Source organism: Aricia agestis, chromosome 22 (genome assembly GCF_905147365.1).
Source record: "Aricia agestis chromosome 22, ilAriAges1.1, whole genome shotgun sequence".
NCBI classification, from domain to species: Eukaryota; Metazoa; Arthropoda; class Insecta; order Lepidoptera; family Lycaenidae; genus Aricia; species Aricia agestis.
In genome coordinates, this window is record NC_056427.1 from 2,982,178 (window position 1) to 3,006,026 (window position 23,849).

The window sequence follows — 23,849 nt, forward strand, 5'->3', positions numbered from 1 at the left end:
ATTTGGAACAGGCAGCCTGACTCTGCGGTAAACCTGCCAATTCAATGCGTATCTTTTTGTATAATATTAATAAAGTTCAGTTTTGAATGGCTTATTTAAATCGCATTGTATCGACGTGCCACTATGCAAATTGACCTGCGATTCCTGTCAATCAATTCAGCAAATGAATTGTCAAAACTGTCAAACTGACAAATGTGAAATCAGTACAAAAATATATGATTCATATCATGATTCTTCAAAGCGACCATTTTAGCCCTGCTGATCTTAGGGTGGCTAAGCATTCAATTTCCTCGAACTTATTATAAATAAATTCAAAACTCACTCTTCCCTTGCGTATCTTGGTCACCAGGATTAAGCTCTGATATAATATTACCTGGAAAAGAAAAAAATAATTAAAAAATCAACATTCAAGATAATTTACGTCTCAACTACGAATAACAAAAACGTCTAAAGGTGCTCCCTCACCGGGAGCATTCGCGTGTAATGTAACATTTTACATTAAGCCGGGTCCAGACGAGTGTAACGTGTAATGTAATTCACCGTGTAATATAACACGAATTCTACGTGTGGACGGCACTACGAGCATTACATGTAACGCCTTCTCAAACTTTTTTGGTGGCGGAACCCTTTTAAAAAGATATATATTTTTAAGTTTGTAAAAAATATATAATACAAGGACTCAGCTGTGCCCTAGGGCTTCAAGGGGCAAAGTAGCAGCGCTGAGAGTAACTTTTTTTCACCTTTGTATGGAAAAAATTAAAAAAAACTTGAGGGGTGTGAAGGGACACCCGGATGGAACGAAGTTATAAAAAAAAACAAATTTCCCGCCATAGAGGAATGGTAGAATTTTAAGTTTCCCGTCAGTTGACGTATTTGCCATTAAACATACTAAAAAAGTGTCGTTACAACTTTTTCCGTCTAGCCCCTTTCGCAACGCGCGATAAGGAACTTCGTTCTAATTAATGTACGCTTGTACACAATCACAAAAAGCGCTCTTTCAGCGCTGCTGCTTTTACAGTAAACTCTTCAAGGTGTAACAAAAATAAGTGATAATACTTTAGGGTGTGTATGTGTTCCTATATAGAGAGTTCATTGTGAAAGTAGCAGCGCTGAAAGACCAACATTTTTTTCACTTTTGTATGGTCGAATCGGTGTAATCGAGCGCTTCCCCATACAAAAGTGAAAAAAGAATTTGGTCTTTCAGCGCTGCTACTTTCACAGTGAACTCTCTATAAGGAACACATACACACCCTAAAGTATTATCACTTAGTTTTGTTACACATTGTAGAGAATCTACTAAAAAGAAAATGAACAACAAAATAATACAGTGAAGATACCTCTTTACAATAAAATACCAAAAAGCCATTCGGGAAAAACGCATTTTTCGCTATAAAAGCAGTAAAAAGTCGTTATACAGCTACAATAGTGACCAATGACGTCACATTGCATTTTGACTGACAATTGGACAATTTGTATTGTGTTAATGTTTTTTATCTAATTAACACGAAAACGCTCGGGTTTTTTAACAAAAATGGCGTCAAAAGTGACAGATTTAAAGGTGCATAAATATAGTGTGAGTGTTAAATAAAATAACACGTTTTAATAATTCGTTGATAAAAAATAAATATTTGTATGACAGTCACAGCGTTTATTAAAACAATTTTTTTTATGAAATAAGGGGGCAAACGAGCAAACGGGTCACCTAATGGAAAGCAATTTCCGTCGCCCATGGACGGACACTCGCAGCATTAGAAGAGCTGCAGGTGCGTTGCCGGCCTTTTAAGAGGGAATAGGGTAATAAAGGAGGGTAGGGATGGGAAGGGAAGGGAATAGGGGAGGGTAGGGAAGGGAATAGGATAGGGGATTGGGCCTCCGGTAAACTCACTCACTCGGCGAAACACAGCACAAGCGCTGTTTCACGCCGGTTTTCTGTGAGAACGTGGTATTTCTCCGGTCGAGCCGGCCCATTCGTGCCGAAGCATGGCTCTCCCGCGTATAAATCACACATTCAAAAGGCTACAATGACGTAGCCTTTTGAATGTGTCAACTCACTTCTGATGTTCAAATTGCCAACTTACATATTATTTTAAAGTTTTTATGCGGCTTCTTCGTTTAGCTTTTCAAAGAGAGAGCTTTTCACTGTTTGAGTGATAGTTTTAATATTTGAGCTTACAAAATGGCTACTCACCTTAGTCTAAAAATTGGCAATGTAAGTTTTCAAAGTTCCAAGCCAACTCAGTTAGGTTTTCAAAGTAGCGACTCAAGTATAGATTTACAAAGTGGTAACTCACCTACAGATTTTAAAAGTGCCAACTCGCTTATAGATTTTCCAAGAGGAAACTTATATAGGTTTACGTAGTAGCAACTCTTAGCCCCAATTTCACCAACGTCTGTTATTGTTAACAGCTTGTTAAAATGTAATGTCTTCTCTTTCATTCATATGAAAATCGAAAGAGGTAACGTGATACTAATTTCGGCGTTAACTTTAACAGTCGTTGGTGAAATTGGGGCTTAGGCTTTTAAAGTAGCACCTATAGGTTTTAAAAGTGGCACCTATAAGTTATCAAAGTGGCAACTCATAGGTTTTCAAAGTGGCAGCTCACAAGTTTTCAAAGTGGCAACTCACAGATTTTCAAAGTGGCAACAGATTTTCAAAGTGGCAACAGATTTTCAAAGTGGCGACAGGTTTTCAAAGTGGCAACAGGTTTTCAAAGTGGCTTACCCTTGGGTTTTCGATGTGGCAGCAGGTTTTCAAAGTGGCAACAGGTTTTCAAAGTGGATTATCCTTGGGTTTTCGATGTGGCAGCAGTTTTCAAAGTGGCAACAGATTATCAAAGTGGCTTACCCTTAGGTTTTCGATGTGGCAGCGTACTCGCTCTGTCGTGTACGCTCTTGCTGTAGTAGACAGCAGTGTCAGCTGACAGAGGAGAGTCAGTTCGGTTGGGATCTGGCATGTCCACCAGCCGCAGAGACCGAGGTTGCGCGTACAACGACCGCGGTGGGAATGGCGATGGTGGGAGGAATTGCTGCAGCAGAAAAAGTTTTTTTTAGAATGAAATAAATAATACCAGTAAAAAACATACTTTTATATTTTTATATCAAAAATTTTAACAAATTATAGCATTGTCATTGGCTCTTAATACGTATGCAAAGTGTCAAATTAATTAGACTACTGGAGATTGGTAAAGAGATCGTGCTCAAAGATTCCGTTAGATAATATTTTTCATATTTTCTTCCCTAAAACGAAAAAGGTAAGTTACAAGGTTTGCCTTGTAACTAACCTACTTTATCAGGTAAGTTTACTTTTAGCCAGATGGCTAATATATCTAGCTAGACACAAAACCCATTTTTTAAATCATTTTCAATCAACCGACAAAAATCGTAAAAAAAGAACATTTTCAAATTGTTAGTTACCCAATTCATCCACTTGCGTCCTTATCTGTAAAACTGATTCTGTAACGTATCAGATATAGACAAAACATCCTATAGTTAAAACGTGTGTACACAATATATTTAAATTAGTAAGGAAAGCTTCTTTCAGATATTTTCTTGGCACGAATTTTAATAATTTTTCGTCGTTGCTCGTGTAAAAATACAGAGGTCCCTTGGGATGACTTAATAACAAGACGTCTACAGGCTTAATTCACAGGCTTATAATATTATGTCAGTTTCAATTTGCTACATATTTTATCAATGAAAAAATGTAACAAAATGAAATAATGTTTTTTTTTTTTTTACCTTAAATTTCCATACACAAAATCACCTACTACTATAAATACAAGTGTTTAATAATTATTCTAATTAACATCTTACAAATAAAAATATAGTCTGTCAAAAAAGTGAAGACATTAAAAAGTGACATCGTTGTGTCATCCCTTTTTTCTTAGATTGATTTGAAAGAGATGACACTACGATGTTGCCACTTAAACCGTGGGAGAGCCATGATTCGGCACGAATGGGCTGGCTCGACCGCAAAAATACCACGTTCTCACAGAAAGCCGGCGTGAAACAGCGCATGCGCTGTGTTTCGCCGAGTGAGTTTACCGGAGGCCCAATCCCCTACCCTATTCCATTCCCTACCCTCCCCTATTCCCTTCCTTTCCCTACCTAATAGGGGAGCCTATTACCCTATTCCCTCTTAAAAGGCCGGCAACGCACCTGCAGCTCTTCTGATGCTGCGAGTGTCCTTGGGCGATGAAAGTTGCTTTCCATCAGGTGACCCGTTTGCTCGATTGCCCCCTTATTTCATTAAAAAAAAAACTTTTCAATTTCTTCACTATTTTGACAGACTATAAGTTTTTAAAATTAAGGGTCATATACACTGAGACAGCAACAGTCATGGAATAATAATTATTATTACCATTCTATTACAAACTACAAGTTGCGTGCAAACTGTATCTCGCGGCAATCGTACATTTTTCCGCGAAGTAACGTAAAAAGTAACCCTTGTCCTTCCCTGCGGTCTACTCTATGCTTATGACAAATTTAATCAAAATCGACACGGTAGTTTCAGAGACAACACGATACAAACAAGCAAACAATATGGATGAAAACACTTACCAGTCCTGTATTAACAGGCAAAGAATTTTTGTACTTCAACCAGTCTTCATACACTTTGTCGTATGACATACATTCATGATTTATTGTCATATTAGGACCACTTGGCATATACGCCACACTTGGCATATTCGGACCAACACTTTGCACACCTGGTCCTACACTTTGCGCACCTGGTCCCACACTTTGCACACTTGGTCCTAAATTTTGCAGGTGTGGTCCTACGTATCTTCTGAATTCCGGTCTTTCGGCGTACTGGTTGCAATCGTAGTATCTCTCGTAGCTGATTGGTTCGTCATATTTCTCGGTCCTAATGAGAGGCCTTACAGAGTGGTCCGTATTCGACGACATATTCGAACAAGTGTCGCTTATTTTGCTCTCAATCGGTATTATATCTGGATTCTTGTCTGTAACAAACGCTTTGATTAGTATCAGATTTAATACGTGGAAGAGCCATGCTTCGGCACGAATGGGCCGGCTCGACCGGATAAATACCACGTTCTCACAGAAAACCGGCGTGAAACAGCGCTTGCGCTGTGTTTCGCCAAGTGAGTAAGTTTACCGGAGGCCCAATCCCCTACCCTATTCCCTTTCCTACCCTCCCCTATTTCCTTCCCTTCCCTACCCTCCCCTATTACCCTATTCCCTCATAAAAGGCCGGCAACGCACATGCAGCTCTTCTGATGCTGCGAGTGTCCCATGGGCGACGGAAGTTGCTTTCCATCAGGTGACCCGTTTGCTCGTTTGCCCCCTTATTTCATAAAAAAAAAGATTTTAATAACATTTTCGAGCTTAAAAAAATTTAATACTTGTTAGTTACTAGATGTTCCGCGCGGCTTCGCCCGCGTAATTTAGACAGTTTTTGTTTATTTTTTCTAGAAAAAATGACAATTTTTTTCTAGAAAAAAACAGGGCAAAATAAAATGTTTAGTTCTATAATAGACTAGGGCCAATAATTTTTAAAACAAAAAAAATACAGTAGAATGAACCTTTGCTTTCCTTTTGTAATGGGTTTCATCCTACTGTATTTTTTTTTCACTTATTATTATTTTTGAAGGTATTGGTCCTGGTCTATAAAGACTAAGGGGGTGTGTACATATTTCGGCATTCATTTATGTCTAAAATAAAATAAAATATTTGTTATTTTATTCTCTCCGTACTCGCTAAAGTCAATGTCATTTAGGACCACGGTGGTCCTAAATATTGAAAATATATCTATCAAATATTTGACAGTTTTTTTTTCCTTTCTTTTTAGCGCTTACCATTGTCTGCATCTTCAGACTCAGTCAGCAGCTTGTTGGCAGTCGTGTCTTGTTTCCGATTCGTTTTGTCTTTGTTATCTGTAAAAAAATATTGTCGTCAATAAAACCTATTATGATTTATACCTATTATAATTTAGAAGGTTAAAAGGTGTCTTGAGTCTTGTGTAATATAGATACATGAAAGGACATGATGTACAAAAATATGAAACTGTTATTAAATTTTACATAATTTTAAAATGCTCAAAATTTCCAGCAATGAATGATTCCAGGCTTATGTCGATTTAAAAACAAAAAACTCGATCAAATGGCTCATCCACCGACACACACACACACACACGCACGCACGAACGCACACACACACACACACACACTACATATATATATATATATTATATATATATATATATATATATATATATATATATATATATATATATATATATATATATATATATATATATATATATATATATATATATATATATATATATATATATATATATATATATATTGGTAGGTAGAAATATAAAAAAAGAACAAACTGAAAAATTTAAAGCACTATACTGTGGAGAGCCATGCTTCGGCACGAATGGGCCGGCTCGACCGGAGAAATACCACGTTCTCACAGAAATCCGGCGTGAAATAGCGCTTGTGCTGTGTTTCGCCGAGTGAGTGAGTTTACCGGAGGCCCAATCCCCTACCCTATTCCCTTTCCTACCCTCCCCTATTACCCTATTCCCTCTTAAAAGGCCGGCAACGCACATGCAGCTCTTCTGATGCTGCGAGTGTCCATGGGCGACGAAGTTGCTTTCCATCAGGTGACCCGTTTGCTCGTTTGCCCCCTTATTTCATAAAAAAACAGCCGCTATTTTGCACATTTTCATCAGTTTTTCATTTCTTATCTTTAGTCAAAATAAAAAATATTCGTTTAAGTAACTAAACTCACCATGCTTCTTATTATAGTATCTCAGGCACATCACTACGGCGGCTAGTGCTGTCACAGTTGCTACCACGGCGACGACGCACAACACTAGCACGAGGACAGACGACAGCTCAACCTTGACCGGCACGTGGGCTGTGGGACAACACTAGTTAGCGACAGAAACTCTCGAAACAAATTCGATTTCGATTCTGATCCGATGTCGATTTTGATTCAGATTCGATCATGATCTTTTTTGTCATAGTCCTAAACAAGCAAGATTCAAGATCAGCGTCGCGTTCGCGTTGTACAAATATAATTTATCCGCCCTTTAGCCAAGCATTCTTTATAAAATTGCCGATGAAAATGTATAGAATAACTGAGATAATGTTCGATAATAATAACAATATGAAGTTGACGTTCGACTTATCTAAAGGGAATTCCATACATTTTGATCGGCGATTCTAAGAAACAGTAAAGAAAAAAAAGTGAACATGTGTAGCTGATGTCGGGAGTACTAAATTCTTCTGAGGTCGACTTGATTCGATTCTCGATTGTGTTGCGTCACGATCGGGAAACGTGAGAAAAAAGCGTGTTGTAATTAAACAGGATTGAGAATTTGTCATTTTTTCAACCTGTCCTTGATTCGATCTTGATTCGAGTTTGTTCGGAAGTACGGATCAGGATTGAATCTAAATCGTTATCAGATCAGAATCGAAATCAATTCAGTTTCGGGAGTAAGGATTTTGTACACAGTAAATATGAAAGTTTGCTATCTCTTAACCCATCAATCCCCAAGCGGCAGCCGGCTGCCGTATAACAATTGAAAATCTATTGTGTCTGCGATACCCACGATGGAGGTGCTACCGCTTGCTTAAGGGTGTGGAGATACTTTAAGTCCTGGTACATAATATGATTGACTTTATCCCGGAAAATGTACGGCGGGGCTAAAATGGTCGCTTTGGAGTATCATATTATGAATCATAATATGATTCATTTTTTTTTAATCGCAAAATGCAAGTCTGCTTGCAATTCATCTCTAGTAATTCCGTACTAATTTGACATATTTTGTCAGTTTGACAGTTTTGGCAATTCATTTGCTGAATTGATTGAGAGGAATTGCTAAAGTTACTATGCCCCTCTGTTCTTATCATTTTTTTTAAATCAGTTTATTGGCTTAAACATGATAATTAGCTTTTTAATAATATTAACAACTTTAGATTCTCGCTGAGCTTATGGATTAAAATTTGCAAACATACATCTTCATTCTTTAGCATTCAAGCTGTTAACATTATTATAATTAAAATAACGAGTAAAAACCAGGGCAGGCATGTTATCATGAAAACAATACTTGTAATATTGTAATGTCGCTAATATGATACCGCATCATACCCTCGTGGGTATGTATTAATTACACTATACGTCTTATGTCGGTTGTACATTCTCGCCGAGACACAGCGAGGCGGCCCGAGTGCGAGTGTAAATGGGTGCGCTCGCCTCGTCTCGCCTGTCTCGGACCCTCTCGGTCCGGTGTCGGTATTTTGCGCCCGAGTCAAAGGGTCTCGCGAGGAAAGCGAGCGCATTACTGTACACTCTCGCGTTTTTCACTACTAGTCGCGCCGCTAGACAGTGCAGAACAGAAAAATAACAATAATAAACGTCATTATCAGTCATTATCTGTGAGAAATAAAATAGAATTTGATTATAGATCTTTGGATTACAATGATATCTTTCGATGCATAGAGAAAAATAATGATCCATCTTCTCTGAGTTCATAACTGCGATTGAACTAAGCGAGAATGTACATGATCGCACTCGGGCAAGGGGCTCTCGCACGAGACTCTCGCCCGAGAGCTTTCGGCGAGAGTATACAGCCGACATTATAAGTTATATTATTGTCAGGATATACGAACATAATAAGTAATAAATAAATAAATAAACGTTTATTCAGTAATCTGGACATTACACAAAGTTCTGTACATTTAAATTTAAAAACACCACACAATACAAGTAGCTTGATAGTAATCAGAAACACAAAAAAAAAACAACAATGCAAGAGAAAAAAATAATAATAATAATAACCATAAAACAAAACATAATAATGCATTAAGCAAGGCGCCAGATACGAATTGGTCGGTGGTGTAATGCCCAAACTATTGAAGTGGAATCCACTCAGGTTCATGACTGTGGGCTCTGTGGACCCATTTTGTCAGCGTTGGACAGACTACGTCTTGACTCTTGGGGCACACTAAATAATTATAATATTATGTGTAGTAAATGAATGGGTTATGTGTAAGATAGTTAATAATTATTATAAACATAAATAAAACAGATAGCATTGACTGTAAATAATAATATAAGCATTATAATATATACATAAAAAAAATTGTGTGTGTAATTAAAGTAGAACAAAAAATATATACAGGCTGTAACAAAAATAAGTGATAATACTTTAGGGAGTGTACGTGTTCCTTGTAGAGAGTTCACTGTGAAAGTAGCAGCGCTGAAAGACCAAAAATTTATTTCACTTTTGTATGGGGAAACTCGTGACGCACGGGCCCTTGCCCATACAAAAGTGAAAAAAATTTTTCGTTTTTCAGCGCTGCTACTTTCACAGTGAACTCTTTACAAGGAACACGTACACACCCTAAAGTATTATCACTTATTTTTGTTACACACTGTATATTAAACACCTTAATAAAAAATATATATGGATCCATTTTTATTATATATCTATATAAATATATAATAAAATGAATCCATTTTCGCGTGGTCACGACATCACGCGTAAATGGCTTTGTTGAAATTTGGCACATAGATATTTTGAGTCCCGAAGACGAACATAGGAAACATTTTGTCCCGGAAAAATGTACGGTTACTGCACACAGCACAATATACTTTTATTTGCGCGTAAACTATTCAATTGATTTCGATGAATTTTGGTATTGAGATACTTTTTTTTGTTCTGGAAAATGTACGGTTCCCGCACAATAAACGTTTCTGATTTCGCTTAAACTATTCAATCTATTTTGATGAAATGGGCAAAATACTTTATATGGCAAAACAACGTTTGCCGGGACAGCTAGTATAATATACATCCTTACAAATGTAGTAAATGCTGAAGTCCATCTATCTGTCCATCTGTTTTTCTGTCTGTTCCCTCTTTAGACAAAACTAATAATGCCCGCAACTCCGTTGCGCCAAAACTCGTTTATCGCACGGGAACCGTACATTTTCGTCGGACAAAAAGTATCCTATGCCCCTTTTCCGGGACTAACGGTTAAACCTTTGTTTACTTACCGGGAACCGTACATTTAACCGTATAAAAAGTATCATATGTGGTTTATCGTATTTTATAGTATCTCCATGCCTAATTTCATCTAAATAGGTTCAGTCGTTTAACAGAATAATAGTTTTTTAAAAAGATAAAACCGACTTCAAAGGAATTAAAATTCCGTATCTCAAAAACTACTCAACCGATTTTGATGAAACTTGCACTATTCCCTAAGTTGAACAATACTTAGTACAACAAAAAAAGAATTACTTAAATCGGACTTGTAGTTAGAGATATGCGAACACAAACATAAAAACATACAAGTCATACATACATACACTTTTGAAATTTGGCACATTTTCTCAGATGCTGATATAGACTAACATATATTATACAAAAACTGGGCAGTTCTGGGAATATTATGTATACAATATACATACGCGTCGAATTGATAACCGCCTTTTTTTGAAGTCGGTTAAAAAACAGACGGACAGACACACTTTAGGAAGCTACGATAAATACTTTCCCTCTCGCACTTGGCTGGATTTTAACTTAAACATATTCTGTAACTAAAACAATGTACGCTCAAGCCATTTTGCTCATAGAACTAAATTGAAGCTAGATGTAAAATGCACCGCCATTTTTGTTCAACATTTTCTAGCTACTATGCTGTATGTAAAATTTTAAGTTGTATTGTATTAATGTAATCTTCGTTCATTCGTATTGGGTTATTATAATAATATAATAAAAATTAGAAAAGCTCATATTATAACGTTATAAATTATATTATTATACGGTTCTGTAATCAACAAAACTTGGTTGACTAGGTACTGAAACCTAAAACGGAACCCTAACAAGCTGGTTTTTTGTATATTGATATTATGTTAATAGTTATATAATTTATTTTATTTTATTTTATCATGTTTGGGTGGCTTACAGCTAACTATATTAAATTTACTTTAAATTATAGAATACGAAAAGCCAATTACAAGCCTCCACTGTTAGAAATTTTATTTTTTAATTTTAAATTTTAATTTAAGAGTAACGTTGTCCTACAAATAGAACAATCCATATTTTAGGAACATCAAGTCAAAGTATGAAATCCTTTCTATCTCTGTTAGCTACCACTTTCGAGATTTTTCGCAGATAAAAATGTTGTATCAAAATGAAGCTACTCACAAAAAATTAGCTTGATAGTAATAAAACAAAATTGTTCTAGGCCTCACGTACTAATACTTTATGATCCGGGAAATGAGACAAGGTAGTTTTTGTCTCGGAAAAAGGACGGTTCCCGCGCGATCATCCTAATTCGGTGCCAACGAAACTCATAGTATCTCCATACCAAATTTCATCAAAATATGTTCAGCCGTCAGCCTGAAGAGTAACAGACAGACAGAAAACTCTCGTTTTTAGAATATTAGCATGAGTGCAAAATTCCACCCAAAAATATGTCCTACTGAATGACGCCCGCAACTCCGTTGCGCCAAAACTCGTTAATCGTGCGGGAACCGTACATTTTTCCGGAATAAAAACTATACTATGTCCTTTCCCGGGGGCCGGGACTCAAAGTATCTCTATTTCACAGTAAAATCGGTTCAGAGGTTTGGGGCAAAATCGGTTCAGAGGTTTGGGGCAAAATCGGTTCAGAGGTTTGGGGCGAAATCGGTTCAGAGGTTTGGGCTTAAAGAGGTAACATACAGTCAGATAGACACACTTGCGCATTTATAATATTAGTATGTAAAAAAAATTGCAAAATTCACCCAAAAATACCTGCTATATTATATGTCCTGTATATTATGTTACTATGTTAATCTAATAATAATAACATAATATCTATGGACGCTTCACACTACGTCAGTCTGGCCCCGTGGCCGTGCTAAGTACCTGAAGGACTTGTGGTACAGGTACCAGACAACAGAAATATATTTAATACTTTTATACTATACATATATTTAAGATTTTTATTATATGATACACATATTTAGTACACATCCATGACACAGGAACTTTGAAAACTTTTTGTTCCCTCGGCAGGATTCGAACCCGCGACCCCCGGCTTTAGCTACCAACAGCCCACCAACTGAGCCACAGCCACAGAGGTCGTCATATTATAATATGTCCTGTATATGTTACTATGTTAATCTAATTCTCTCATATGTATCTACTACATCTTTACAATATCTCATATAACCCTAATACGTATTCAAATCCGCGCTTATCTAAATATATCCTTAAATCCGATAGCGAATTCTATAGAAATACAATATTACACGGTGACCAGTGTAAGCTGAGCTCCCGGTATATTAGCCGCTTTGTACGTGAGAGGTCAGAATACACTGGATAAGAAATAGGGTTGCCACTTTTATCTTTTACTAAACCAATCTCGATAACTTTTGAGTTTTTCGTTAACCTTTTAATATTATTTTCTGCATTTTGTAAATAATATAGAATAAATAGAAATAGTTTTATGTCAAATTAATATCGAGATAAAAAAGGTTCTAAGATTTTTATTAAAGTTTTGATTACTTATGTTGTACGACTCAATATCACATAATTCATGGGTGTATTTTAAATCAAATTCGCTAAACACTAAAACTTGTCACTACAAGTTTTACACGCGTGCGAAGGTGACGCCTTGACAATTTGGCTGCAGCGATATCGATTTTTCTCAACAATGACTAAAGCTAAGAAATTAACGTTCATTGTCAGTATTCATCATGTCTTTATCTTTGAATTACCCATAGCATAACACGATTCGTCAACTTTTATAACACAGAATAATCAATCAAAAACACCTATGTAAAAAAGGGATTCCTATTTTGCCAACAGAGGAGAGTGATTTAAGCTTCCAAAATTTGTACATAGATTATAATTTGCCCATAGCTTATATGAAATATATTTATGGTTTTTAAATTACGCCCTTTTCATTTCTTGCTGTTCCATTTCTTGTTTTCTATGAGAGGCCGGGTCGGCTTCTCATAGAAAACAAGCGATCTAAAACATATCCAAAACGATTTATTACTTTAACGCGGTGTCACTTCGAGTATACCTAATCTATTCTACTTATATTTTTGATTTTGTGTAAATATTTTCTAAGCTAAAGGAATAGAATAATTGCATTGTTCCAACGAGGGAATCGAACCCATACTTGTGATTCGACCAATGAAACCATTGAAACATAGAAGCCTTTATCTTTTCCCTGTAAGTATTATAACTTCAGTATAAATTTTGCAAAAGCGATAAATAAAAATAACATATATTACATTGTACACATTTATAACATTATTTGTATGCGTTAGTTCCAGAAAATTGCGGAAAACATCACAAAAAAGATTCCAATACGTATAGGGGTCAGCTTATGTTGGTCACATAAAAATAGTGAAATATTACTTTAATACACATTTTTACACGAAGAAAGGTCTGGGCCACATAAAATATAAGAAATATTACTGTATATTGAGACCCGATATGAGAGGTCAAGAGAAAATGGTCGTCTAATATTAAAAATGCGAGAGTTTGTTAGGGTATGATGTGGTTCTTAACATGCAGAAACTTCATTATTTTTAATTTATTAGCTAGATCTTCTCGCATACAAAAAGGTGATGAAAACGTGTCACACACCTAGGGAAAGAAAAAACCGGCCAAGTGCGAGTTGGACTCGCCCATGAAGGGTTCCGCAGCAGCAATAAGGTTTATTTTTATAAAATTAAAAGGTTTTTGATTTATTTTTATATTTCAGTTGATTAAATGGAAGTTAATTTAAAGTTTACCATTTATGACGTATAAAAAAATACTTGCTAGATCTCGTTTTTATAGTAATGTATATTACATAATATAGTTTTTTAGACTTATCATGCCTCCACTTTGGAAGAGTCTCGCAAACTATTCAGGTTAGAAAAAAATTATACTAAGAACCTCAATATGATTTTTGAAGACCTATCCATAGGTACCCCACACACACATAGGTTAGATGAAAATATATATTTTTTTGTTTCAGTTGTACCTATGGGGACCCCCTAAAATTTTTAATAATTATTCAATTTTTGTATCAAAATCTTAATGCGGTTCACAGACTACATCTACTTACCAAGTTTAAAAAGTATAGCTCTTATAGTTTCGGAGAAAAGTGGCTGTGACATACAGACGGACAGACAGACAGACATAAAGAATCTATAAGGGATCCGTTTTTTGCCATTTGGCTACGGAACCCTAAAAACGAACTCTTGCTAAAACAAAGACAGTAATTATCTTTTTCGCAACATTGATCTTCATATTATTTTGTTGATAGCAGCCTTGTAGGCTACAAGGCTACACGACAGATTCTTATAAGAATCTATCTTGTCTATTTTGCTACACAAATAATAAAGAGAGAATTTTTTTACATTTACGTCTGGGTTAAGCAAAAGTAAAGACAAAAGGTAGTTTTCTTCTTTGTTTGCCGAAATCAGCCTTGTAGGCCTTTATGAATCTGTATGGAGAGGTGAGATCTCTTCACACAGATATTATGTTGCGAAAATCTTGTGTCATATACGTAAAGAAACAAAAAAAGATAAAAATCCCAAAAGATCCACAATTTTTTTCGCAACTTCGTGCTGTCTTCTGTTCAAAATTTCAAAACCGCCTTGTAGGTCTAGAGAGGTCAAGCTAAACTGGTCTTACCTGTTTGTTTCTGCGGATTCTTCAGTAGACTCGTGGTTAGGGTGAAGGGATCACTCTCGCCCTGTCTGTTGAAGGCTCTGATGGACAATCGGACTCCATTGGAGTCCAAACCCCAGACAACGAAACTCGGCTCATCATTGCTCACGTTTCGGAGGAGAACACCGGTTTCTATGTCGTATACCTGGTGATAAAGATTAATTGGTACAGGTCGCACATAAGTTTAACGTGTCACGAGTGAACGTTGTTATCGGCATATTGTCACGTTGAGATAGGCTAAGTACTACAACTTTAAGATCGCCTATCTCAACGTGACATGCCAATCTCAACGTAACAAATATATGCCAATCTCAACGTGACAATATGCCGATCTCAACGTGACAAATATGCCCTCAACGTGACAATATGCCGATCTTAACGTGACAAATATGCAAATCTAAACGTGACAATATGCCGAACTCAACGTGACAATACGCCGATCTCAACGTGACAAATATGCCAATCTCAACGTGACAAATATGCCAATCTCAACGTGACAATATGCTCATATTATCAGCGTGATATTAATCTCGTACTTACGTGCAACACGAAGGCCTGCTTCAGTCCTCCATCGTGTCCCGGCGTGCACGCCAGCGTCACGGAGCTCACCGTCACGTTGCCGAGTTGACAGCTTGACACCGCAGCTGGTTTCTCTGTGGGGTTGCCGAGATTTAGATTGGGTTGCAGTTGTTTAGATTGCGTGGATGTTGTTTAGATTAGGTCACTGTCATAATCCTAGGGTTGCCATGATTTCAATAAGTTTAAACATTTACATTATTTAGAGATGAGGTAAAATAGACGATTTAAAAAAAATCTTGTATGTTTTCGGGTAATCATACTTCTAAATACTAGTTATAATTTATTAAGAAGGGAAATGTACGCAACTTAATTCATATTTTGCAGGTCTACCAGAATCTAATGGCAATTTTTGACAGCAGATTTTCAAAAAATATAATACTCCCCACACCGGTTTCGGTGACGGTGGCCGGTTTCATAGAAACCAGACCAGGTACGCAGGAGTAATTTTATAGTGCCCAAGTGTGTGCGCAGTACACAAGAGCACTCTCTATTCCTTTACTCTCATAACCCAGTGGGACGGAAGACCGACACGACTGGCGAGAGATCAGGCGCAGGACCGACTTTTTACATGCCCATCCGACGCATGGATCATCTTACTTGTCAGACAATCAGGTGATCAGCCTGCATTGTCCTAACCAAACTTGGAAATAACATGTTTCCAACGCGGGATTCGAACCCACGACCTCCGAAGTCGAGAGCGACGCTCTAACCACTAGACCACGGAGGCGTTTTCAATTAAAAAAATATCCTTGATTATTGGATAAATTTTTATACTTTTAAATTTAACACACATAATCAGCCGTTGTAAGAAAAAAATTATCAAAATGTTTTATTCCAATCACCCCCGTTTTGCTGGAGTCAATTTATTTTCTCACTTTTTGCCATCAGATTCTGGTAGACCTATAGATAGTTTTTAGGTCCTTTAGTCAACTTTAAAGTTTTTTCAAGAAAACTACTAATACTATTTAAGTTGTGGCGGTACCCACAATTCGTAACATTCCTGCATCGCGCTATCGAAGTTTTCTAACGGCCGTTCCCAATATTTGATCTATCTCTGGTTTTGCCCTACTAGAGATAGGAATAGCTCACAATTGACATAAAATATATGTCTCTAATGTCTAATGTGAGCTATTCCTATCTCTAGTAGGGCCAAACCAGAGATAGATCAAATATTGGGAACCGCCGTAAGTGTGTCGGTATACGACAGCTGAAATGTATCACGTGGGCTTCGGCCTGACCGAGTATGCTATTTCGCTCGGTCGGAAGATCTCCCTTTTCGGCCGCCACTAACAACGTTAAAAAGTTGTCCATTATAACTATAATATTCCCAAGAGCATTTTTCGAAACATTTCTAGCATCTCCTTTTACTAAACAGTAAACTTACAGTACTAACCGGCAGGCAGTATAGTGAAGACGCACGGCGTCACTTGTCGGCCCACGGCGTTGGCGCCGGCGCACTGGACCCAGCCGAACGAGTGGGACGAGTTGACCAGGTAGGTGTAGGTACCTGGAAGTAGCCTATGTGTTACGTAGGAAAATAGCCTAAATATAAGCGATACGTGGGCGGTGGGTGAGGCCGGCTCGACCGGAAAAATACCACGTTCTCACAGAAAACCGGCGTGAAACAGCGCTTGCGCTGTGTTTCGCCGAGTGAGTGAGTTTACCGTAAGCCCAATCCCCTACGCTGTTCCCTTCCCTACCCTCCCCTATTACCCTATTCCCTCTTAAAAGGCCGGCAACGCACTTCCAGTTCTTCTGATGCTGCAAGTGTCCATGCGACGGAAGTTGCTTTCCATCAGGTGACCCGTTAGCTCGTTTGCCCCCTTGTTTCATTAAAAAAAAAAACCTAAATATAAACGATCAACTTAGCATATTTAGCAAGAATGTATTTTCTTAACACACAATATATTTTAATACTGAAGACTACGGCGTAGCATATCGCCGTAGCAATGCTACGTCGTAGCAAACGTGTAGCAAATAGAATAGGCATGATGACTATTTTTTTTTCTTATCGGTAATTACCGATGTTTCTATTTTTTAAGTGTCCTTCAATTGAAGGACACTTAAAAAATAGAAACATCGTTGAAAGAATGACTGTGATAGCTTAAAAATTCACCAAGATATGACAATTCAAATATCCCATAAAAAAGTCCTGCCCGAAACGCTCCATACAAAGTGCTACGAAAGACTGACGTCAGTCTTTCGTAGTTTGTACGCATCGGGAGACAACTTTGTTCGACAGGTATATTAAATATTGCGTTTATGAAAGTGGTTTCATAACAAACGTTGCTTTTAATTGCATAAGTTATCGATTGGTATACAAATATTAAGAAATTTAATTGAAAAAAAATACAAATGCTATCAAGCTGAAATTTTGGGAACACTTATTTTTTACCGTGATTTCTTTATTTTATTAACAAAATTAGCTAATCTCTGACCTTGTCATCATCCCTATTATTGATGTTATTTGTTAGCGAGTTCGCTGCGTTAAAATTAGTTCATCGCGCAGTAACTGTACATTTTTCCACAAGGACAAGTATCCTTAGTCCTTACCCGGGACTCAAAGTATCTCTATACCAAATTCCGGCAAAATCGGTTCAGCGGTTTGGACGTGACGAGGTAATAGACAGAGACACGCACTTTTGCATTAATAATAATACTAGCTGTCCTGGCAAACGTTTCTTTGCCATATAAAGTATTTCGCCCGAATTATTTTATTGAAGTGACTAAATAAGTATGTCACCATGGCAACGTCCATCGCTATCCCGTCGCACAAACAATGGTCGCCGTCAGTCTCGAGTTGTAATAATTATCTATTATTTATTCAACAAATGCACTTATCAATATAATAAGTACCCAGTAGCCGTTTCTCAGACCCACTGAATCTATATCTATATATATAAAACTCAAAGGTGACTGACTGATTGATATAGTGATCTATCAACGCACAGCCCAAACCACTGGACCGATCGGGCTGAAATTTGGCATGCAGGTAGATGTTATGACGTAGGCATCCGCTAAGAAAGGATTTTGATAAATTCCAACTCCAAGGGGTTAAAATAGGGGATGAAAGTTTGTATATAATAATCCTTCATAACGCGAGCGAAGCCGCGGGCAAAAGCTCGTAATTATATAAAACTCAAGGGTGACTGACTGACTGACTGACATGGTGATCTATCAACGCACAGCCCAAACCACTGCACGGATCGGGCTGAAATTTGACATGCACGTAGATGTTATGACGTAGGCATCCACTAAGAAAGGATTTTCATCAATTCCAACTCCAAGGGGTTAAAATAGGGGATGAAAGTTTGTGTATAATAATCCTTCTTAACGCGAGCGAAGCCGCGGGCAAAAGCTCGTCTAAATATATAAAACTCAAAGGTGACTGACTGACATGGTGATCTATCAGTGCACAGCTCAAACCACTGGACGGATCGGGCTGAAATTTGGCATGCAGGTAAATGTTATGACGTAGGCATCCGCTAAGAAAGGATTTTGATCAATTCTACCCCCAAGGGGTGAAAATAGGGGATGAAAGTTTGTATATGCCGGCTTCGCTCGCGTTAAGAAGTATTATACTTCTTAACGCGAGCGAAGCCGCGGGCAAAAGCTCGTATGCATATAAAATTTGGTTAAAATCAGTAAAGCCGTTTCGGAGGAGTACGCGGCCTAACATTGTGACACGAGAATTTTATATATTAGATTAGAACGGATAATTAACCGTGCACTAGAATCACTCATAATTTCGATACAGAGGTAAAAGACAGACAGACTTTCGCATTATTAGTAGATACTGCACTACACGCAACTAGGGCTAACTTCACACGGCCGTGACCTGGTTCAGCCCGCATACAGAATACTTATCTGAGGTTAACCAGCAACAACATCATTATTGTCGTGACATCATTGTGACATTATCATTGTCATCATCATTATTACTGTCATGACATCATTATCATGTATCTAGTATATCCCACAACCTGTGCATTCTATGGTACACTTTAACTTTACGGAAAAACGATCACGCCTATTGATTTGTGCTTTAACATAGTAATTTTTATTTATATGCAGTAGATGTGTTATCATCGGTCAGTCAAGGTTTGGTTAGTATTCAAATATCTATATAAGTATATAAAACTCAAAGGTGACTGACTGACATGGTGATCTATAAACGCACAGCCCAAACCACTGGACAGATCGGCAATTGATCGGCAAATCAAATTTGGCATGATGATATGACGTAGGCATAGCATATAATAATCCTTCTAAACGCGAGCGAAGCCGCGGGCAAAAGCTCGTCTAAATATATAAAACTCAAAGGTGACTGACTGACATAGTGATCTATCAGTGCACAGCCCAAACTACTGGACGGATCGGGCTGAAATTTGGCATGCAGGTAGCTGTTATGACGTAGGCATCCGCTAAGAAAGGATTTTGATAAATTCCAACTCCAAGGGTTTAAAATAGGGGATGAAAGTTTGTATATATAATAAATAATAATACTTTTTAACGCGAGCGAAGTCACGGGCAAAAGCTCGTTCAAATATAAAAAAAAACTGCCTTAAAGATCATTACCACACAGAAAAACGACGCGAGCCCTCACAAAGCTCGGCTTTTAGCTAGTATATTTTATACTCACTCATATCACCGTGCATGTTGGCTGAGACGGGTAGCTCTTGCCTCTCGTGTGTCGAGCTGTTGAACCACCACGTGAACGTCATGGGCTCCTGGTGGACACATCATCGTCATCATCATCATCAGAGAGTAACTATACTATTATATGATAATATAATAGTCAAGTAGATCAAGTAGATTTTTTTATCGCATTGAATTTGTCTCTTTGACAAGTAGCTTTAAATAAGTATTTCTACTATTGGATGGTCGGATTAAAGTCAAAATCATTTATGTGTATGTTCCCCATACATTCCCATATCATCAAAGCGAGACATGACAATAGTAATCCTCACAAAAATGAGTTATGTAACTTTATTTATCGAAATTAATTACAATAATCACCAAAAAGCTGATAAAAATACTAATATACAGTGTGTAACAGAAATAAGTGATAATATTTTGAGGTGTGTTCGTGTTCCTTGTAGAGAGTTCACTGTAAAAGTAGCAGCTCTGAAAGACGATTTTTTCTTTCACTTTTGTATGGGCAAGGGCCCGAGCGTCACGAGTTTCCCAACACACAACACATATACAAAAATGAAAAAAATTTTTGGTCTTTCAGCTTATCACTATATCTATACTTTTTAATAATAATAATAAAAACTAACGCCTCCGTGGTCTAGTGGTATAGAGCGCGGCTCTTGACTCGGAGGTCGTGGGTTCGATTCCCGCGTTGGAAACATGTTATTTCCAAGTTTGGTTAGGACAATGCGGGCTGATCACCTGATTGTCTGACAAGTAAGATGATCCATGCGTCGGATGGGCATGTAAAAAGTCGGTCCTGCGCCTGATCTCTCGCCGGTCGTATCGGTCTTCCGTCCCACTGGGTTATGAGAGTAAAGGAATAGAGAGTGCTCTTGTGTACTGCGCACACACTTGGGCACTATAAAATTACTCCTACGTAGCTGGCCTGGTTTCAATGAAACCGGCCACCGTCACCGAAACCGGTGTGGGAGCTATTATATCTATACTATAACTATTATCACTTATTTTTGTTACACCCTGTATATCAACATGTTTTATGATAATATTATGTAACTTGGTCACAAGTTCATGCCAATTGATTTAAAAAAAAAGCGATCCATTGCGGTCCGCTATAATATGCGCGTAGTAAGCCTTAAATCCTTACCTTAGGGTTAGCGTCCACATCACACTCAATCTGCACGGTCTCTCCTCTGGCGGCTCTTATCACTTTGGGCTGGTGTATGTTGCACGTTGGACTATCTGATGGGTGGAAAAAGTCAATAATAATATATTAGTAAAGTCATGTAAAGTTAAGAATTTTAGGCAAAAAGTGTCCATACGAATATTACGCCACACCTTAAAGGGGAGGGGTGGAATACCAAATATGACATTACATACTGATGGTATCCAAATAAAATCAGCCAAGAGCGAGTTGGACTCTCGCACGAAGGGTTCCGTACCATTATAGAGCAAAAATAGGTAAAAAATGTGTTTTTTGTATGAGAGCCTCCATAGGAGGGAGTGTACAGTCAATGACCTTCCTATTAAAGTCGCAATAACCGTCTTTACATTGGGGGTATGTTGTTTTAACTAAATTTAAAGTCTCGGAGAAAATTGAGTACTATAATCAGCTTTGTGAGTTCAGAAACCTTATCAGCGTCAGATATTGAAATTTTCTTAATAAACCAGAGCCATGCTTCGGCACGAATGGGCCGGCTCGACCGGAGAAATACCACGTTCTCGCAGAAAACCAGCGTGAAACAGCGCTTGCGCTGTGTTTCGCCGATTGAGTGAGTTTACCGGAGGCCCAATTCCCTTCCCTATCCTCCCCTATTCCCTTCCCTTCCCATCCCTACCCTCCCCTATTACCCTATTCCCTCTTAAAAGGCCGGCAACGCACCTTCAGCTCTTCTGATACTGCGAGTGTCCATGGGCGACCAAAGTTTCTTTCCATCAGGTGACCCGTTTGCTCGTTTGCCCCCTTCTTTCATATAAAATAAAAATAAAAACCGCCACCGCCGCGACTGAGCTAGTGACTATGATAGAATAATATATTATTATTATGACATGCAAGGTCTATCTTGCATGTCATATATTCTGTCATAGTTTTAGTGGCAATTTCGCAACGATTAATGATGTAAATTAACCTATCAACTCCCAATCGGTCGAATTCGACCGCAACAACAATAGAATAACAATAGATTTCCAAAAAGGAGTTAATAAACTAAAAACAAAACGAAAAAAAAAAACTCAAAATAGATATATTTATTTTTTATATATTTACATTATTTATTTCTTGAACATCGATTATTTTTTCCAAACAGGAAGCACCTGTGTCTTTTAGTTTTGTCTCTGCTACCACCCAATGGTTGACTGGTAGAAAATGGCATATGGCATTAAGTCCGCCATTGTTCCCTTGTGCAAAAAGTATAAATAAAATAAAATAAAATATATAAACTTCTAATTTTCCAGTTGTAAGATATATCCTTCTAATTTTCCAGTTGTAAGATATATCCTTCTAATTTTCCAGTTGTAAGATATATCCTTCTAATTTTCCAGTTGTAAGAAGGCCGATAATAATGAACTATTGCTAAGAACACTCTCGATCATGTCAGCATTCAAACAATAAAAACTGAATCAAAATCGGTCTACCCACAGCCGCCTGGCCGTGTGCCTACACAATATACTGACAGACAGACATGTCAAACTTATATCACCTCCCCCTTTTGATCGGGTTTAAAAATGACAAAATTATCGCCACTCTCACCTGCAGCAGCAGTTCTTCGTTTTATTAAACTTAGTTCTCATTGAACGCGTTCACGCGGCGACGTAAATCACGTTCTGTTTTAAATGGATTTCACAAACTTCTTTTTATCGCGATTATTAAATCTAAGTTCCGCCATGACAGGGCTTGAACGGGTTTTATGACGTTAAACTTCGGACTTTGGGCGTTCAGACCATAAAACTGGGATTTGCTGTGAAGGCGTTCAGCTTATGTTGGTGAAAAGCAATTCGATGTTATAATCGCCTTTATACGTTTCGAAACGGTTCAGTGGGCATTGAACACAGACATAGATCATGATAGATACTGCATGTGTATGTACTTCGCGTGCCATATCGCGTTCCCAAACGACGAGCAACGCTCGTCTTTCGAAAGTCTGTTCTTTAGTCTGCTATTGGAATCGGACGTCAATCGGAATTTTAAAAATGCCTAAATGCCTAAAAGTTCCGTATTGAGCTTCAAATAGAAACGTTGGCCTAGATAATGGGCACTTTTCTCATCATCGGTACGACACAGTAGCTATAAAAAGTGGCACGCTCGTTTTCATACAAATGGAGCGACATGCGGTATATATCTTGATCTATGTCTGCGGCATTGAACGTGTTTCATATTTTCTTTGGTGAAATCGCCCCTTAGTCACTATTTTGGAACCACGGCCTAAGAAATACGTCTTTCGTGTTCAAAGATCTTCGGACTTCTAATAAGTAGACTTATGTTTATGGCTTCTGGTGATGGTACTCACACTTGACGTCGAGCAGCAGCGGCTCGCTAGCGCCCTGGCCGAGCGCGCTCCTGGCGGCGCAGGCGTACGCGCCGCCCGCGCGCCGCCCCACGCGCTGCAGCACCAGGCTCTGGTTGGCCACCAGCACCCCGGGACCAGGCTTCACCACCACACCCTGGATACATGCTGCTTTAGAGACCAGGTGATGATCGTTGTAACTAGGCCAGATGGTCTGGTGGCAGCTGGTGGCAGTGCCAAGACGTAGAATTGTCTAAGCTAAGTTGGAACGATTCATTAAAGCCAGACCATACTGGATACTCCAACTGGAAACTGGAACAACCAGACCAGCTAGCTTGCTAGCGTTCAACTTAGCTAAGTTGGAGCGATTCATTGAAGTCAAATAATTCTGGTTGTTCCAACTT

General features: G+C 38.0%; 1 protein-coding gene across 1 annotated transcript in view; it reads right to left on the reverse strand.

Moving 5' to 3' along the window:
- Window positions 1-220: 220 nt before the first annotated feature.
- LOC121738111 (nephrin-like) overlaps window positions 221-23,849 on the reverse strand; it is a 93,312-nt gene continuing 69,683 nt past the window's right edge. Inside the window, exons 12-22 of the mRNA XM_042129949.1 lie at window positions 23,449-23,602; window positions 21,090-21,184; window positions 19,929-20,016; window positions 16,680-16,793; window positions 15,248-15,360; window positions 14,672-14,852; window positions 6,766-6,894; window positions 5,820-5,897; window positions 4,561-4,964; window positions 2,846-3,026; window positions 221-373 (exon numbers count right to left, since the gene is read on the reverse strand). Coding sequence (XP_041985883.1) covers window positions 312-373; window positions 2,846-3,026; window positions 4,561-4,964; window positions 5,820-5,897; window positions 6,766-6,894; window positions 14,672-14,852; window positions 15,248-15,360; window positions 16,680-16,793; window positions 19,929-20,016; window positions 21,090-21,184; window positions 23,449-23,602 — 1,599 coding nt within the window. The 3' untranslated portion in view covers window positions 221-311. The remainder of the gene's footprint in view (window positions 374-2,845; window positions 3,027-4,560; window positions 4,965-5,819; window positions 5,898-6,765; window positions 6,895-14,671; window positions 14,853-15,247; window positions 15,361-16,679; window positions 16,794-19,928; window positions 20,017-21,089; window positions 21,185-23,448; window positions 23,603-23,849) is intronic.